The sequence below is a fragment of the Jaculus jaculus genome, chromosome 12, assembly GCF_020740685.1.
Source record: "Jaculus jaculus isolate mJacJac1 chromosome 12, mJacJac1.mat.Y.cur, whole genome shotgun sequence".
NCBI classification, from domain to species: domain Eukaryota; kingdom Metazoa; phylum Chordata; class Mammalia; order Rodentia; family Dipodidae; genus Jaculus; species Jaculus jaculus.
In genome coordinates this window covers 18,465,287-18,485,308 of record NC_059113.1, presented here as the reverse complement: position 1 = coordinate 18,485,308, position 20,022 = coordinate 18,465,287, and the positions used below count along the sequence as shown (strand labels likewise).

The window sequence follows — 20,022 nt, the reverse complement described above, 5'->3', positions numbered from 1 at the left end:
AAGCCAAAGGACCCAGGTTCAATTCCCCAGTACCCACGTAAAGCCAGATGCAAAAGGTGGCACAAGCATCTGGAGTTCGTTTGCAGTGGCTAGAGGCCCTGGCACACCCATTCTCTCTATATATACCTCTCAATTACTTCCGTGCATTGAAAGGAAGCATTCTGTCCCTTGCGTGCACTAACACACTGGACAGGGCAGGGATGGAGTATTTTGATCCTTGCAGATTGTTCTTTTGGCTAGCCCAGCTCTGAAATAAACCTAGAGTTCCATAAATATCAGAACTCGGTGTCTCCAGAATGAAACAAATCTTCTCTCCATGACTCCTAGACTTCCCATTCTTCTCTACCTTCGCTTCTGAGCACTCACTTAACAGCCCTTTCCAGAATGCCAGCACGCTGTGTTGTTACCCCAGCAGCAGCACGACTGCTCTGTCCTCCCTTTAGCCTCTTCTTCTCTAAGCCAGCTCCCATAGCAGAGGCAGGAGCTCTCTAAAGTGCACATGCGCTCCATTAGCTCACTGGCTACCTTTGACTTAAACCCAATGTTCCCATCCTAAGGGGCGGGGTACTGACGTCTATGGCCCCTCATAATCCATCCCTCTGGCTGCCACATGCTCTCATCCTCATGAAATTGCTGTATTTTCCATCTTCCTCTTGTGCAGCTAAGTGACTCCTTTCCTTTAAGCCTCAGCTTAGGCATCACACGCTTCAGAAAGCTTCCCTGACCATCTTCACGTGACTTCTCTAGCAGAGCCCATGATTACCACAGCACTTCACCTTCAACCAGCTCTGCTGCTGTCTTTCCCTAGAGGAGCACACTCTTCCTCAGGTATGAGACCCTTAAATTCTTCCTCAGGCTCAGAAATCTCCCGTAGAGCTCTACTGCTGCCAATAGGAAATCTCCCAGCCGGTCTTCCCACTTGCTTGTTTCTAAGCTGTAGACCAGTGTCAACTGTCCTAGTTCCCTTTTCACGTCCTTCTGCTACACATCCTGTCATGTCCATGCCACCCCAGGCAAGTGGAGTAGACTTCGGGGTCCAACTCAACACACCTTCCTTCTGCAGCCTGCCTTTGCCATTCTGGGCCAGTGGTTCCTGCTGCCAATGAACTCCTGACTCCCCATCCCCCCCACTGAGGTGGAAGTTATTATAGAGTTTCTTTCTCTTTGTTTAGAGGGAGGGAGGGGGAGAAAGAGAGAGAGAGAGAGAGAGAGAGAGAGAGAGAGTGTGAGACTTGGCATGCCAGGGCCTCAGCCACTATAATCAAACTCCAGAGGCTTGCACCATCTAGTGATAATGTACAACCTTGCACTTGCCTCACTTTTGTGTCTCTGGCTAATGTGGGACCTGGAGAGTCCAATGTGGGTCCTTAGGCTTCACAGGCAGGTACCTTAACCACTAAGCCATCTCTCCAGCCCTATTAAAGAGTTTCTTATACACCCAACTTTGTCTTGGTATCTTCTCTTTTCAACTCAGTGATATATATATGTATATTTTTTAAATTGTATTTTCATTTACTTATTTATTTGACAGAGAAAGAGGGAGAGAGAGAGAAAGAATGGGCACACCACGGCTTCCAGCCACTGCAAATGAACTCCAGATGTGTGTGCCCCCTTGTGCATCTGGCTAACATGGGTCCTGGGGAATCGAACCAGGGTCCTTTGGCTTTGCTGGCAAATGCCTTAACTGTTAAGCCGTCCCTCCAGCCCTCATCGATATATTTTTAGAGGGAAAAAAGAATTCAGATGACTGTACCAACCCTTAACTCTTTCTTCTATTATACATCCTAGTTTCTCCAAGTAAACCTATCATCATACCCATCACCTGACCAAACCTTCTCCCAGTTCCCTGTCACTGAACTCTGCTTCACAAAACTACTTGTCCCCCACCCTCCCCGAGGTAGGGTCTCACTCTAGCTCAGGCTGACCTGAAATTCACTATGGAGTCTCAGGGTGGCCTTGAACTCATGGTGATCCTCCTACCTCTGCCTCCCGAGCTGGGATTAAAGGCGTGCGCCGCCACACCCGACCAAAGCTACTCTTTTAAGTCTTACCCTGACTTCCTTCATCTCCAAATCTTTTCTCTATGCCATGTTCACTGGCTTTCTCTCTTGCCTTATACTGCAGACCTTGAGTCCTGTTTCCTGCTTCTTACATACGGAACAGGTTGCAATGACCAGGACAGGCAGTGGTGTGAGAAAGGGTCCGTACAGAAAGGCTGAAAATGAAGGCAGGAGCAGATGGGATGAAGGGCGTGCACACAAGCAGAAAGTCCAACCTTGTTCTCTGGGCCTGGCTACAAAGGAAGGTGGATATGAACACTGAGAAAGCCAGAGGGACAGAGACGCTTGTGCACCTTCACCCGTCACCTTCTCACCTGTTGGTATCTCTGGCCACATCTTCGTAGACACTCTGCACCCCAATCTCTAGCCTTGTGCAGCCATAGGTCAGCATGTCGCTTAGGTGCCGCTTCATGCAGTAGTCTGGTCTGGTCTCAATAGTGATTCCAATACACTTTGTGAGGCTCCTCTCCGAATACCTGTGAAGCACATCTACAAATAACAAACCTGCCATAGTTTTGGGTTATTTCCTCCCAATTTAAGGACTGCCTTCTCTTAGTCCTACCCAGATGGTAGATAAGGGTGTGGGCTCTGGAGCCAAGCTAAGTTCAAGTCCTGGCCCCACTTCTTTCCCACCAAGCGATGGTGACATTAGCCTCTCCACACTCTGGCTTCTCTATCTACAAGATGACAATAGTCATTGCACGTACCGACGTGACTGAGCCCTACATGGCAATGCCATCATCATCACCATCATTACCCTCATGCAGTCTGCTGCAACATTATCTTCTTGAAAGCAGTGATTTCAACTGTGAAAACCTATTTTTCACATTTTTTTAGACAAGCAGAAACCATCTGCATTATTTACTTCCCACTCTGTATTTTATAGTCTTTTAAATAAAAGAGGGGGAGGGGAAACGTGTAATGACTGCAGGAACAATTCAGATGAAATGTCTGTTACTTTTACCACAGTCTTCCTACTGAGCCTGCTGATCACATCAATAATTTATACAATAAGAAGCATTTTTGTCTTTATTAAGTCTAGATATCAGAATAATGAACATCATTTTATGTAGATTTACCTGAATTCATAGCCTTTCTTCTTGACCCAGACACTCAGAGGTGATACCACTTGCCCAAGGGGGTTGGTGGCTGCAAGGCGATGGGAACTCACTGCCAGAGGCCACAGCAGCCAAGCACTGGCCCACTGACAACAGCCACCAACCAATGCAAGTGTTTCCTCATGCCCCGTTTTGCAAATGAGGACATAGAAGTTCAAAGAGAATAACAGCATGCCTGGGAGCACAGAGCTAAAAAGAATCCACTAGGAGCTGAGGTTGGATCTAACTTTAAAAGCCTTTGCCGCACAGACAACATGGCCTGAAACGTTGATTTTTCTCGTAACATTTTTAACTTCTTGGAAAATTTGGCCTGGCATGTTAGACTTCTCTACTTCCAACACTTGTAACAGAAGTTAGAGCGCAATCAATCTTTTCAGCACACCTTCCCACAACTTTTCAAGTTAGGAGAGGGGAAGGGCTTGAGGGAAATCTTGTTTTACCATTTATTTTCTTCTTTCTACACAGTTTATAGCTTTGTGAAAAGCAAAAATCATTATAACGCCCCATAATTTTGTAATTTCCAGAGTAGGCTCATTTTTCTATTGTTAATTGTCAATAAGACTGATTTATTTAGTATAATAATAACTATTAAGCATATTGAGAATCGCTGAAGTACAAGGCTCATTTCAGAGCCTCGTTCAACATAAACTCTCCTATACTATTTATTTCTGTATTCCATGAAATTTTATACCAGAGGCAACACAATAAAAAGTAAACGGCTATGGCAAGTCAATAAAGATGAATTATAAGACAAGAAAAGGTTCACATCTGATGCGTAAAGCTAGGACAATAAACACACTTGGCTTCCCTGAAACAAGAGTAACGGAGAACCATATGCGTACTCAATAGGCAGGTACTAAGTCACTGATGACAGGAGGTAAGTAAACAATGTCAGGCTGGAGAGATTGCTTAGTGGGTAAGGTGCTAGCCTGCAAAGCCAAAGAGCCCAGTTTGATTCCCCAGGACCCACATGAGACAAGGTGGCATATGTGTCTGGAGTTCACTGTAGTGGTGGAAGGCTCTGCTGCACCCATTCTCTCTATCTACCCCCCATAAATAAATAAATAAACAAACAAACAAAAGCAAAAAAATCCCAACAATGTCACAGGGTGGAAACTCCCTGGCTTCTAACAGCAGTTTCCGGGACTGAGGGAAAAAACGTTGTGTGTATGTGCCAGTATATGTACACGTCTGTGCTTATGCGTGTGGAAGCCAGAGGACAATTTCAGGTATCATTCCTCAGGAATACTTCCTACTTTCTTCCTTTTTTTTTTTTTTTTTTTTTTTAAGTAGGGTCGTGTTGGCCTGGAGTCAGCCAAGCAGGTGAAAGTGGCTGACCAGCCATCCCCAGGGATCTGTCTACCTTCCCAGTATCTAGGACTATAACAATATGCCACTATGCCTGGCATCTATGTGGGTGCTGGGGACTGACCTCAGGGCCTTATGCTTGCATAGCAAGCACCTCACAGACCATGTCATCTCCCTAGCCTGGAAACTATTCTGCAATTAATGTACATATTTATCAATCAGGGGAAAAGCACACTATATGAAGACTGACACACAACTCTAAGAGTGCACTTTGAAGAGTAAGTAAAACCATCCTAGAAGCCGAGACTCTGAAACTGCATTACAAACCCCAACAACCAATATTTCTAAAAGCAATGCCCGAGGCAAGGCTGCCTGGTGCACAGTAATAGATGGCATCACTGGGAGGAATGGGAGGGTGGGCAACTGTGCTGGTGGGAATTGGTCTAGAGGGAAGGGAAAATGTAAGAGCTAATCTTCCCGCGGCATAGGGTACCCAAGGCCCAAAGAGGCCATGCAGAGGAGGTTGCTACAAGCATGATAAGGTCACTTCATAAATCACAATACAGCACAAAACCCAGAGGCAAATCTTATTCCCAAAAACTTTTAACTCCATTTCAAAAATGTCTTTTCTCTGGAAGGAACACATGGAAGAAGAGAAAAAAAAATAGTTTAAATTTTAAGTAGTCAATATTTTGGATTTCCTTCCACAACTGTAATTTCATCTGAAAAGCAATTAAGTAGAAATGCTTATCAAATCTGAACAATAAAACAATAAACAGTATTATTCATGCCTCCCATAAGCTCACTTTGTCTTTCTGTGTGAGTTTTGTTACTGCTGTATGCAGCCTTGCATGGTATTATATCTGCTGTATCCTTTAAAGATGCAAAGATAAGATAAACTGGGTGTGGTGGCACCTGCTGAGGTAGGAGGATTGCTGTGAGTTCAAGGCCACCTTGAGACTACATAGTAAATCCAGGCCAGCCTGGGCTAGAGCAAGACCCTGCCTTGAAAACCCAAAACCAAAACAAAACAAATAAACAAAGGATATCAATGCAAGTATGTATGTGAATCCAGCGTGCTAATGCGAGCTCACATTTCATTGCTTGCTGATATCTAAGCCTCCACTTCAGTTAGACAGCCACCCAACAGTACAGCTCTCTCGTAGCACCTCGGCCAAGCTTCATACCTCACAGAGGCCACAGGACTGCCTCTTGGGTCTGGAGACAAAGCCAGGCCTGGCGCCTGAGCCTTCTCCAATGTCACTGTTCTTTTCAAGGCACTACAGGGTCATCTTAGGAGGGACTGCACACCCCTGCCACGGGCACTATTCCCATAGGATGGGTACAACTATAAAAGAAGCTATAGTTCTCTGGGAACCACAACTTAAGTCAGTAATTAATTTATGGTGACAGGAGTTTTTAATATTATTATTATTATTATTATATTTATTTGACAGAGAGAAAGAGGGGCACAGAAAGATTGAGAATGGGAGCTCCAGGGCCTCCAGCCACTGCAAACAAATGCTAGACACATATGCCACCTTGTGCATCTGGCTAATGTGGGTCCTCATAAAATACCAAACAAACCTAGTGGTTCTAGTTGTTACTTAACAGCCACACATACACACACCCAGACACAGACTTACATGAGAATGTTCCATTCATCACAGCTGCAAACTGGGAACAGCCCCATACCCATCAATAGAAAGAATGATTAACCCAACTGTGGTCTTTGGAAAGAACAGGATACTGCTTAGCACTGAGAAGTTAAGCAAGTAGTGACATCCCTACGCACACTGTGAATCTCAAGGTATCACTCTCAGTGAAAGAAGCCTCGCCCAACAAACGAGATAGTGGGCAGTGCCATTTACACAGAGTCCTACAAAGGCCATCTCGTCTACAGTGGGGGAAATTCAGAAGTGTGGCCTCTGGAAGGAGGACATTTCCTGGGAAGAGGTGTTAAGTAATTTCTAGGGATAACGTTAATTTCTCCTCTCTCTCTCTCTCTCTCTCTCTCTCTGTCTTTTCTTTCTTTTTCTTTTTTGGAGACAGGGTCTTGCTATGGAGCCCAGGCTCGCATAGAATTTGAGCTATTCCCGCTTCCATTTTCCAAGTGCTGGGATTACACCACACCTGACAATGTGAACCCCCTCCACTTTTTTTAATGTGCTTCTGTAAAACTAATTTATTTGCATGTGCATCATGTATAGATATTCCAGGGCTTCTTTCTGCCACAAACAAACAATAGATGCTTGTATCACTTTTTGCTCCTGATTTACATGAGTTGAACCTGGGCTGGTAGCCTTTACAAGCAAGTGCCTTTAACTGTTAATCCATCTTCCCAGGCCTTCTATGTCTACTTTTTTTTTTTTTGCTGGTTTTTTGAGGTCTTACTTTGGCCCAGGCTGAACTGGAATTAACTATGTAGTCTCGGGATGGCCTCCAACTTACGGCGATCCTTCTACCTCTGCCTCCCGAGTGCTAGGACTAAAGGTGTGCGCCACTATACCCAGCTACTATGTCTATTTTTTTAAATTTTATTTGAGAGAGAGGAAGAGAGAGAGAAGGGGGGAGAGAGAATGGGCACAACAGGGCCTCAAGCCACTGCAAACGAACTCCAAATGCAAGTGCCACCTTGTGCATATGGCTTACGTGGGTCCTGGGGAACTGAACCTGAGTCCTTAGGCTTTGTAGGCAAGCGCCTTAACTGCTAAGCCATCTCTCCAGCCCTGTCTTTTTTTTTTTAAGATATTTTATGTGTGTGTGTGTGTGTGTGTGCGTGTGCATATGGGTACACATGCCACAGTGCACAAATGTCACAGGAAAATGCAAAGGGCTTGTGCTCTACCTTCTTTGAGACAGGATCTCTTGCTGCTGCAAATAAACTGCCAGACTGCAAATGAAGGTCAGCCTAGCTAGCCTGCAAGCTCTGGGCTCTTCTGGCTCTGTTTGTCATAGGTACACTGAGATCACAGATGCATGTGCCACTTTGCATACGGCTTTATGTCAATGCTGGGGAATTGAACTTGGGCCAGTAGGCTTTGCAAGCAAGCACCTTTAGCCATTAAGCCTCCCCAGCCCACTGTTCTATATCTTAATAGGGTTTTGCTGCATAAGTCTATTAAAAATAATAATAATATAGCCGGGCGTGGTGGTGCACACCTTTAATCCCAGCACTCAGGAGGCAGAGGTAGAAGGATCGCCATGAGTTCAAGGCCACCCTGAGTTCGAGGCTGCCCTGAGACTACATAGTGAATTCCAGGTTAGCCTGGGCTAGAGTGAAACCCTACCTCAGAAAACCAATAATAATAATAATAAGTTTAAGGAATGTGCATTTGGACAGGAAAGTTGGTTTGGTGGATCAAGTGTGAGTATCCAACACCCGAAGGCATCTTCTGACCTCCATACATACACAGAGATATGCATGTGCCACTTACACTCATACACACTCACACAGAAAAGGTCTGTGCGTTTCACTGTGTATAAACTTACCTCAAGAGAAAAACAGTGAACATTAGTTAATAATGTGCCTGACAAGGTATCTGGGGAAACCTGCAAAAGCATGCAGCTTTTAAATGCACTAAAAGAAAATGACTGCTGAATGGGCATGGGAGGGAAGGACAGCCATGTTAAACATCTGCTGCAGAATCTAGGTGAGAGGTATGCAGGTACTCACTGGGCGTGTGTTTCAAACACAATGCTGGGAGTAAAACAATTAGCACCAATCTCTTTCAAGATGACTACAATCCTAGGTTGACCAGCCAGTGCGAAGGACCCTAATCCTTTCTCTGAAAAGCAAGGAGGCCAAAGACAGAAATCAAGCAGTCAGCACACTAAAGTGAGAGGTAGGGACTGCAGAGTCCAAGCTCAGATGCAAGATATTGAGGGCCTGCCTGAAACAGGGCCCAGGCCAGCAAAGCTACAGGTGGCCGGTCCTTTTCAAGCCTCCTTCGCAGCGCAGCAAGTGTATGAACTAGCTTTGAGATCTGGTATCCGGCACTACCTAGTGCACCAACTTTTCTAAGACACATAAGGACACATTTGAAGGATTTAAAGCCCCTGGTGGGAAGGGGAGGAGAGAAAGGAACGGAAATGAATTAAAAATTCCATGGGGAGAAAGTGTGACTCACTCCCTTCTTGATGGGTAACTACCCTTTTAAATTGCATCTTGTGAAAACAGCCGAAGAGCATTAAAGATTGAATGTACAACTGCTTCTGGGCAGAGCTGATTAAAAAGGAATAAAACTCCTTTAAAAGGTTGTTTTGAGTTACTTGACAACATTCACATGCTGTTGAATGGGTGACTCAGATCCCACTGACAGTTGTCTCCAGAGCTATGATTCTTAGAGGATGACAGTCACCGGTAATTATTGCTCTCGAGACTCCTGAAGACGCTCAGCCTCGCTGATAGTCACGAGTGATTAGCAGCAGCCTGACTCGATGGGCCTTCGCAGAGGCCACACCTCTTTGTTCCCGAACAGATCTTTACTGGTTCTATTTCTGCTCACTACTAACTTGCCACAAGTAATACCAGGCTCTCCTTGTTGGGGAGTTTCCTTACCCAATGCCAACCTTCCACACTACTGACTCATCTGCCATAGCTGGAACGTTTACCCTAGATTAAAATTAACCCTGAGGGCTGCAGAGATGGCTCAGAGGTTAAGGCACTTGCCCACAAAGCCTAATGACTCAGGTTCGATTTTCTAGTGCTCACATAAAGCCAGATGCAGATACTGGTGCATAAGTCTGGAGTTTGTAGTGGCTAGAAGCCCTCGCATGACCATTCTTTCTCTCTCTTCTCCCTGCTTGTAAATAAGTAAATATTTAAAAAAAAATAGAAGTCAGTGTCCTGTGTAGTTAGCAAGAGACAACTACTAGTACCAACTGGTAGGGGAGGCCGCTCTCTGTGAACCAACTACTTTTCTTTGGACACCCTCAGTACAAGGTAGCAGAGACAAAAGCAGGTGAAGCCTTAAGGGAAGAACACATTATGCCACAAACAGTTTTTTTCTGGGCTGCACTTTCACTCACAATGGTGTTAACAATTGAAAACCTGTCTCCAGACTACTACTACTTCAAGTAACACAAATTTCCCTAACTGCTGTATTATACGGAGTTAAGATTTACTCAACAAAGCAAAGAAGGGTCCATAAACCAGCCTTTTCACATTTTCTCATACACAGAAAGAGAAACCAGAATACAGCACGCCATGAGCAGAGCAGGCGGGCAGAACCGTGCGCAACTTCCAAGGACAGCTTGATGGCTTCCAGACTGCACTTACATTGCTTCCTAAGTCATTCATGAGATCTGTTGCAATGAAGATTCGAATCAAATATAATTCTTTTTAAAATCTAAAAGCAGTGTCTGTTGCCCTCTTGAGGCAAATTCAAGAATAGAAACAAAATGATGTTGGTTCTGCCAAGTCCATTATCAAAACACTCAATACTCGTTTCTCTCTCCAGGGCTTTCTGGACAGATACATCGTGATCTGAAGCCAGCTAGTTTTCATACAAAACCTTATTCTCACCACAAAAACAGACAACTTATAGTCCAACACCACTAGACACCAAGACAATTCTGCAAATAAAACTTCACATCAAGAATATAGTAAGATCTGAGCTGGGGAGATAGCTTTGTTGGAAAGCGTTTGCTTCGTTAAGTGTGAGGACCTGAGTTCCTATCCACAGACCCCATATAAAATGCAGGGTAGACGTGTAGCCACCTGGTAACTCAGAGCCTGGGTCATTGGAACAGGGTCCCTGGGGCAGGTGGCTAGCTGCACTAGCCAAATTGGCAAGCTCTAGTTTATGTGAAAAGCCATTTCATTAAATAAGGTAGAGAATGATCAAGGAAGACAGCTGGTGTTAACCTCTGCACAGGCATACACACACACGAGACCACAGCAAGACTGTGAGTTTGTGCTGATGAAAGTGTCAAACTAGCTGCATCCTAGAAATTCATCACACAGATTCCATTCGGCCTGTTCCATAGATCACAGGGGCCCGAACTGTAGGATGAATTCTGTGGAAAACTTTATAGAGAGAGGCATGCCTAAGATAACTACAGTCCAATTCCATGTACCTTGTAATACATGTGTGTGCATGCGCACGCATGCGTGTCAGTCTGTATGTATTTAATACAAGAAACCTGCATCCAGGAAGGGGTATGTGTGTACACAGGCTTGGCAAGAAAGATTTAGTGGTCCCGACAAGACTCCTATGCTAGGGAATTTTAAGAGTTGAGTGAATTTCAGCTAGTCACCTTCTGATAGTGCTGTCAATATCTTTGGGCTTTGAACTTACTAAGGTCACTCCCCAAAATCATATTTTACCTAGGTCATAGTGTGATTTTTCAGCATTAAGAGGAGTTGGATTACATCATTACTCCTCTGAAGTTTAAAAACTTTAGCATTTTACTAAGCATGACTCATCTTCTTGAATGATCAGGTTTTGAAGGAGCAGTAAAAATAGACATTGTCTCATCCAGCTGCTGAGGCCCCTTTATGCACAAGTCACACGGCTGAAAGTCAAATTCACCTGTCACATTCCAGTCAATCGCACAAAAGTAGCTGCTCAGCACACACTCTTTCCCAGCAGCTGAATCCTTTGCCCAGCCCCTTGAGCTATCCCTGACTGTATTTAAATTTCTGAAAACGTCCCTCTTATTCTTTTCATTTTCACAGACCCAAAGAATGGTAATAGCAAAGCAGGCATCCAATGTCCTGATTCCTTCAGCAGACCATCATATCAAGGTCATTTCTGTCAATATTTAATAGCTCAGATTGACCATTTGTTCAAAGTCCCTTTACTTAGGCTTACTATGTGACAAGAACTGCTTCAGCTACAGGGAATAAAGCCACTTAGGTCCATTCAAAATCAAGTAGTACTTATCGCCATGTAAGAAACTCTTAAGAGGTGGCACCATTTGCATCATGTAACTAGCTGTATAAAGTCTGTCTCTTCCCCTTTCACAAAAGCCGGAGAAAAGCCTGGAGGTGGTGAGGTGAACTAACATTCCTCTCAATACTTTCAAGTTTGATGACATATACCATGTGTACACACACACATTCTCTCTCCAATTTTCACACCTGGAGCAGGGTATAGCATCATAGCAAAGTTCAGCCTCTGAACAAAGGTGGCCTGGGCTTTATGCTCCAAAGCTACCTTCAACTACCTGAAGATGTCGCTTTGTTTCTCTGAGCCTTAGTGTCCTTAGATATAAAACAGAGATAATCTGAATAGTAAGCTCAAAGGCTTACTGTGTTAAGTAAGTGAATCATAACACACGGCAAATGTAAACATTCTCCGTTACTCCCGGGTCCCTTCTTCCTCAGCTCTAACTTAAGCCTGTGGTGACCACTGTGTTTTCTTTCCCTCTGTGTGTGTGTTTGTGTGTTTCTATCTGTCTCCATCTCTCTCCTCCCTCTCACCCATTCTCCCTCCCTCCCCCTCCATACACACACACACACACACACACACACAATTTCACAGATAGAGGTATATACACAGATGAGATCTGTATACATAAATAATGGAACCATATGGTGGGAATTGCTTTAAGCGTTGCTTTTTCATTCAGCATGCCTTGGAAAACTCTCCCATGAGATGATCTCATCCACTTATGTGCTGTAAACATCACCTACAGCCAAACTTGACCACTCAACCTTCTCTCTTCTCCCTCATCACCACCGCCACCACCCTTGTCTGAGCCAAGGCAGATATACTCGGATGGTCCGATCAGCTTCCTGGTTTCACTGCTGCATCCCTCTAATCTATTAGTAAAAAAATGGCCATAATAACCTACCTATTAATAAGAATATGCCAGTCCTAACTTAAAATCTTTCATCTATGAGACAGAGAGAAAACCTGGGCTCACAGAGGTACCCTGCTGGGGTGGAGAAAGCTGTACGACTTAGGTTCTTGCAGGTAAATCCCAGTGCCACAGATGAGTCTCTTACCCAGTAAGTTATTGGTCAGACAGGCCCACGAGGCCCCCAAAACAATATAAGCTATTGCCAGTGCTTCTCTATGGAGATGGTAGTAGACAATGAGGAGACTCAAAATTCATCAAAGCTGAAATATGAAGCTACTGAGAGTTCAACACTAAACAGACATCTCTATTATGCTCTCCAAGGCTCAGGGAACAATGCAGACGAGGGGGTGGAAAGAACGTAAGAGCCACAGGGGTGGGAGGGAACATTTTGAGGCACTGTTCCCCTGACATGAACTGGTGCATTCATGAGCTGACAGTGGTGTCACAAAATCTGTTCAAGTCTGAGTTCACCAACATTTTGTCATGGAGGACAGAGGACAAAAAGAATGAGATATCAGACATCAAAGGACAACTGGGAAAGAGGGTGCTCAGTAACATTGAGCTGGGGGAGGGGAATAGGGTAATTGGACAGGAATACGATCAAAGTATAATATGTCCATGTATTACAATTATCAATAAAAATGTTTCAAAACAACCTCAATACTTCAAACTCACCTCAGGGTACTGTTTTCCTTGCTCACTTGAGCCTAACCACAGCGGCCTCCTCTGCTCCTGGACAGCCGTGAGCTGATCCCTACCTCCATGCCTATATTTTAATCTTTCTGCTCACTATCCCTCTAAGGGCCAGGTCTTCTGTCACAGTAGTTCTTTTCCATGACAGTCCTACTGTCTTGTTTACCAAGGTGTTCCCAGGGCCTGTAACTGCATATATGGTACACAATGTGACCTCAAACACACTTGATAAATAAAACAGCGCATAAGTAATTGTCCAGGTATTCCCAAAATTTCTGAAAACAAGTATTATTTTACAACTTCCTTCAATCTCTGAGCTGTATATACTGTCTTAGTACTTTCCTGATAAAATGTAACATACCAGGTATCAAAAAGTTCCTAATGACTGGCTTTATCAGTAAGAATTCAAAATGAGCCAATCCTGCTGTGGCTGAAATGTCTGCTCCCTTTAAGCCCCATGTTGAATTTACTTCCACTTTAAGGGTACTGAGTTTTAACCTTGAAAAGTAGTTGAACGTATATAAAAGGATGAGTTATACCTCATTCTGCCTCATTTACCCTCCGGCCTTCCCCATGTGGTGGCAAGGAAGCTCTTGCCAAATGGCAGACCTGTGCGACTTGACCGCCCGCCCTCTACAACCACGAGCCAGTAAGTCTCTGTTCACGATAAATGGCTCAGGCTTAGGTGGTATGTTACAGCAGCACCAAACAGGCTGAGACAGAGATCATTCATAATCAGAAACTACCTGATAGTTCTGGTCAGTGGTAAATTAGGTTTGTCAGTGACAGCCACATGTTTTATTTACATCAGCTAAGTGTTTCTGACACAGTACCCAGTCCTATCCTCAGGTGGGCCAACAGCCTAACTATACCCCACATCTACTCAATCTATTTGAGAAGACTATTACGATAATACATAAGATTTGTTTCTTTTAAAAGGATTATTTCAATAAAAAGAATTGTTTCCCACAAAACAGGAAAGAGTACAAATCAGAATATGGTTGTGGAACAGAAGGAATCCATCTTCCCAGGCTGCTGCTATGAGGATAAACAGGAAACAGCTTTGCAGTGTGTGATAAAACAGGGTTTCTTACCTGACTGCCTCGTAAATGTTGCTGGAAGTATGTCCTGATAAGGCATCGTGTAAGTTTCGAATGAAATAATCTCTGTATTCTTCTGGGAGGGCCATAAATGTTCCACCCATCACAATGAACTCCACTTTATCCACACTGTGACCAAGTTGTTTTAACTGAAAGAAACATATTCACCAGTATTAGGTACAAGAAGCTACTCAACGACCACACTGAAAAACTTCTATATGCATTTCCAGTTTCACTACCATAGTTTAAAAATGAGAAGCGAGTAAATATATTTCACTAATTCTGTAGATTTAAAAAGAAGAATGGTTTGGCAGTTATACTCACCAACTCACAGTAGCTGTGGTTTCCAGCACAAGCTTGAGCCTGTCAATACTTGGGGGGAAGATGCATGAGACCCCATACTTCCCAGACTTCTACTGGTTGCTGGGAGAGGGGGAGTCAAGCTCATCAGTGGTACAGCCACTGGTAAATTGCACATTCCACAGTAAACCCATGATCATGCAAGTAATCCTAATTCAACTCAATGGGTTAAAAGGCATGAGAGTAAGATAGGGTGAATGGAGCAAAAGAAGGATCTTAATGGAAGAAGGGGGATAACAGGGGTAATTGGGGGGAACAAGATCAAAATACATTATATATATGGAAAAATACAATGAAATGCCTGAAGAAATAAAACACTGCTCATATAAGGAGGGCAAGAATTAAAACTAAACCAGGCCAGGCATAGTGGCACACACCTGTAATCCCAGCACTCGGGAGGCAGAGGTAGGAGGATCACCATGAGTTCGAGGCCATCCTGAGACTACATAATGAATTTCAGGTCAACCTGGGCTAGAGTGAGACACTACTTAAAAAAAAAAAAAAAAATATATATATATATATATATATACACACATATACATACATATATACATATATATATATATATATATATATACATACTATAAAACAACATAATATATGTGATATAGTAAACATTTCTGATTATATATTTTATATCTCCAGACTTTGTGGTTAAAAAGATAATTTGTGATTATAAAATAGTTACACATGCATGATTATATAGCAAAATATAGCATAATCTAGACTATGCACTGAGAGAAAAAAGAATATGGTCACCAACAGCATGAATAAGCAGACACACTTGTGCAATAATAGCATACAGCCTATGAGGGTAACTAACTATTCTCTGATTGGACATGAGGCCCATTCAGTGGGAGAAAACTCATGTCTAGTAATGGGAACCAAGTCAGAATCCCACGGCAGAGAAAATGGAGGAGAGCCATCCATATAACAAGAAAAGATAACCGACTACCCACCAGGAGACATGCCAGCTCTACCACATCTGTCAGGTTCCAGAAAAATTGCAGAAGAAACCTTGGCACAAGTGCTGCTCTCTCTGCTAGCCTGACAATCAGCTCCAGGGCAATGCTGAGAGATACTGTGGTCACTCAAAGCTCATCAAAGCAGATAGCCAGAGAATATAGAGAACTCAACACTAAATCAGACTGCTAAAAGGCCTTCCATGGCTCAGGGAACATTGTGGAAGAGGGTGTAGAAAGATTGTAAGAACCAGAGTGGCTAGGAATGCCCTGATGCATGGTCCTCCACAGAGAAAGACTAAGGCCTTCATGACCTCACAGTGAATACCATAACCCCACTGAGGAGAGTCCCCAAGGAAATGGAGCAGAGACAAGAAGATAAAAGGACATAACCTTTTGTAAAAATAAAATTTAATTCAAAAATACTACAATTTAAAAATGCAAAATTAATAATGTATCTTAAAACTAATTATAGACCACAGGTAGCCCCTCAAGCCTCCTTTCTGAGAAAAAAAAATGAAATGTTTGATTGTTAAGAAATGACATACTACATCTGCTCTACTAGTGGATAAAATGACACATGTCTTTCATTCTGTAAAATATAGCAAGCCAAGATTCTAAATTTTAAAACCAAGCATTTAAATTTATTGCTGCTATGCTTGAGAAAACCAGGGTAAAATAGCAAATTGTGACTAGCATTATCATGCATGTAAAGTACTAGCCATAGCCAGAAGTTCAAGCTGTTTAAAATGATAGTTTCTGAAAAGTGGCAGGTAACTACTTATACTATCACAAGTGTGGTACATGTTTTACATCAAAGCTAAGAGAATATGTCTGTCTACAGTCGTTATAAGAGGTATTCATCAAAACTATCCTGGTGGGCTAGAGATGGCTCAGTGGTTAAAGGTGCTTGCCTGCAGAGCCTGAGAGCCTGAGTTCAATTCCCCAGTACCCATGTAAAGCCAGATACACAAAGTGGTGCATATGTCTGGAGTTTGTCTGTGGTGGCAAGAGGCCCTGGTGTGCCCATCTATCCGCTTTCAAAACAAAACTACTCTGGTAACTTTTTTAGCCTCTCTTACAGGGATTCTCAAGTAGATCTCACCAGCATCTCCAGAGGTGGAGATCTGCCCCATGTCTGGGAGGTCACTCAGATGATTCCACTGCACTTGATTTCAAAACAATCTTTATTCTATGGCACTTTCCTCAACTCCAAGCCTAGGCTCTTTTTGTTGGTGAACACAGTTGGAACACAGTTCTACATCTTAAATGAGCTGTTATATATCATGGCTGAGGAAAAAGAACTGAACTAAACTAAAGCCAAGTTCAGTTTAGAATATAACTTTCCAAGTTATGTGGGCTTCCTAGCTGGGGTCCTCTCTTATTGCTGACAAGCAGTTGTACAGATGCTTGAGTGACAGTGAACATTAGAACTGAGTGGTATTCACTAAAACAGTTACATAAGGGCAGAAGAAATTTACTTACTACACTATATACTATTTTCTATCTTAAATATTATATTTGCCTTACCATACATTACTTATTGTTAATAGCCATGAATGGTGCTTACATTTTAAAAGTTGGACAAGCTTAAAATAAACTTGTAAACAATTTCAGTCACCTCTATTCATGTTCAGATGTTTTGAAAAGTTTAGTCACTTACATAGTACTTTCACTCTGTAGCCCAGGCTGACCTCAAATTCATGGTGATCCTCCTACTTCAGTCACTCAAGTGTTGGGATTAAAGGTATGAGCCACCATGCCTAGCTTACTTTTTCTGAAAGGGTGCATTCTGCTAAATATTTAGAGTTATGTAACCCCATCACCACAGGCATGATGCACAACCACCAACCCCTGAGTCCCCCAAATGCCCTCTACCACCTTGCCATCTATTCCCTACTCTCACTGGGCAAATAAGTTCTCTTACCTCTTCTCTGGCTGATGGAAGCTAACATTTAACCTCTTCATCTACTGTGTATGAACCTCCAACACACATTCCTAAGGTACTTTCTTCAAGACGGAAGAAGTTTAAAGACTATAAAACACTTAAAGGAAATAATTCAGTCTCTAAAGAAGGTATATGTGTGTGTGTGTGTGTGTGTGTGTGTGTGTGTGTGTGTGTGTGTATTTTTTTTTTAACATGCTAGGCACTACGAAAGTGTCACCCCCTCAGACAAATCTCAAGGGGGAACATATACTTTTAGTTATTTCATACTGACTCCAAATCAAGTAACAACACTTTCTTAGTAAATATCCCATAATGTAAAATAACCCTTTTCTACATGTACCTGTTCTAGCCGGTGTCTTGTCTGTAGATAAGGGTCATATCTAGCACGGATAGCTCGCATGGAGGTTGGCTAAGAGAAAAACAAAACACATTTTGTTATATCCACATCAAATTTAAAGCAAAAAGTAGCTCTGAAGAGCTATATTTAAGTTCTCCACAGTTTTAAATATTAAAAGCTTGCCCTGTATCCCATCTTTGTTTCTTACTCTTGTCAAAGTTCTAAGCATCTAGCTAGTGCTACCTCCACTGTCATGAAAAAGTAGGTCTCTTCAGGGTCACCAAAGTGTTCTATCATGCACACTAACGGGCTCACACACTCAACAGCTATGTAGCAAAAATGATCTTCAAGCAAGATCCTTAATTTGTAAAGATTCACAAACAGCCCTGATGATACCCACGGTGAAATAATCTACAGCCACTGTACTAACCTAGAAGGTTCTTCGAGACACGATATGAAGGAAAAGGGTGAGGTGAGAACACTGTTCCGGAATACTGTCTGGTATGTAAAAAGCAGGGCAAACAGCAGGAATGTGAAAAGGTAGCCAGGACTAAATGATGTAGGGAGAAGGAGAAAGGGGCAGCCTGAAGTTAGGAAGGAGAAGAAATTTTCAGTGAATAATTTCTTTTATATTTTCAAAAATTTGAACCGCGGATAACAGGAAAAAAATGGAAGTTATATGAGAAGAAAAGAAAAGCCGCATGGCTTGCTGGCTTTTGGTGTCTTCTGAAGTGGGTGACTTCTGAACCTGCTCTGTACTCTAGTCTTTTCGCCACATGGTTATCAGAACGGCTCCTTGCTGTAGGCATGTCCAACCTGTGGCCTACAGGCTGCATGTGACCAAGGACAGCCATGAATGAGGCCCAACATAAAATCACAAACTTACTTAGATCATGAGATTATTTTGTAACTCGAGTGAAGATTTTGCACTTTGTAGATGACGTCATATTGCAATGTCAAAAGGTCGGACAGGTCAGCGCCCTACTGGCTTCTCCAGATGCCACCTCTGATGAAGAAAGACTCCTCTCCTGGATTACACATCCCTCCCTCAGCTGGGCCCCACCATGCTCCTTCCAGGGGCCTGGTCCATTCTCCACTGCTCACACGGGGTGAGAGGAGGGCAAGGCTGGTGCTCACAGAGCGGGTCTCTGGGCCTCTATTTAAGCCTCTAGATCTCAGTTTACTCATTTATAAAACTGGGATAATTCTCTTTGTCAGCCACGGCTGCACTCCAAGGTTCAAAGCACTGAGGACCGTGGCTGGGACATCAAAGCAGTAAGAGCTCTTCCCGTGACTGGAGTAACACACGGCACGGGCACGCACAGAGAGCGGGCACTCGGTAACTACACAGCTTTACAACATGAAAAAAAAGAGTGAGAGCTACACCTCGTAACGAGACTAGGATTAGAAATGCCACTCTATGGGTGAAATACGATGTACCCCTTCAGTGCAGCACTGCAGAGGACTTTACCTCGTATCCGGTATATGACTGGGTTGAATACTCGAAGTCAGAATCAGGTCCTCCGGGGCAGTACCTGTGGTGAGGAAGAACAGGAGGGAGACGCAGGCTTAGTTCCGCGTGTGGGCAGTCTCTCCAAGCCTGCTAGCAGAAGGGCTTCGCTACCAGGTTCAAACAGAACAGGGTGCTTTCCAGTATCAGCAAGGAATGTATTTTCTACCAACAAGCAAACAAGATGACTGCAGAAAGGAACACGATTATAGTCATTTGCAAAACACTGCAGTCACAGCTATTTTCCAGGTTTGAGCTGTCAGGGTATATAAGAGCAGCCAGGCTTTCCTGTCTGCACTGAGACACGGCTTTGCTGGCTGGGAGTCTTTCTCGGGAAATCGCCCTCCCCTGAAACCTTCCTCCCTGAAGTCTTGCATATTCCTCCAATCCTTCCAAATACCTGTGTGGGGGTTTGATTCAGATGTCCCCCATAAACTTAGGTTCCCAGCTTGTGGAGATTTGGGAATGATGAGATTTGCCTCCCGGCGGCAGAGTATTGCTAGGGGCGGGCTTATGGGTGTTGTAGCCAGTGTCCCCTTGCCAGAGTTTGGCACACTCTCCTGTTGCTGTTGTCCACCTTATGTTGGCCACAGGGCAATGTCCACAATCTGCTCATGTCATTGCTTTTCCCCTGCCTTAGTGGAACTTCCCCTCGAGCCTATAAGCCAAAATAAACCTTTTTTTCCCACAAGCTGCTCTTGGTCAGGTGATTTCTGCCAGCAATGTGAACCTGACTTCAACAACCTGAATTTAAGAAATCTATCAGCTTCTACAGGAATATTTTTTTAAATTTTGATATTTCTGGTCCAAATTC

The 20,022-nt window shown here is 43.4% G+C and overlaps 1 protein-coding gene across 1 annotated transcript in view; it reads right to left on the bottom strand.

The window, feature by feature from the left end:
- The window catches only part of Elp3 (elongator acetyltransferase complex subunit 3), a 76,224-nt gene that overhangs the window by 44,502 nt on the left and 11,700 nt on the right, over positions 1–20,022 (bottom strand). The window contains exons 5-8 of the mRNA XM_045131243.1: positions 19,170–19,233; positions 17,702–17,770; positions 14,086–14,240; positions 2,375–2,536 (exon numbers count right to left, since the gene is read on the bottom strand). Coding sequence (XP_044987178.1) covers positions 2,375–2,536; positions 14,086–14,240; positions 17,702–17,770; positions 19,170–19,233 — 450 coding nt within the window. The remainder of the gene's footprint in view (positions 1–2,374; positions 2,537–14,085; positions 14,241–17,701; positions 17,771–19,169; positions 19,234–20,022) is intronic.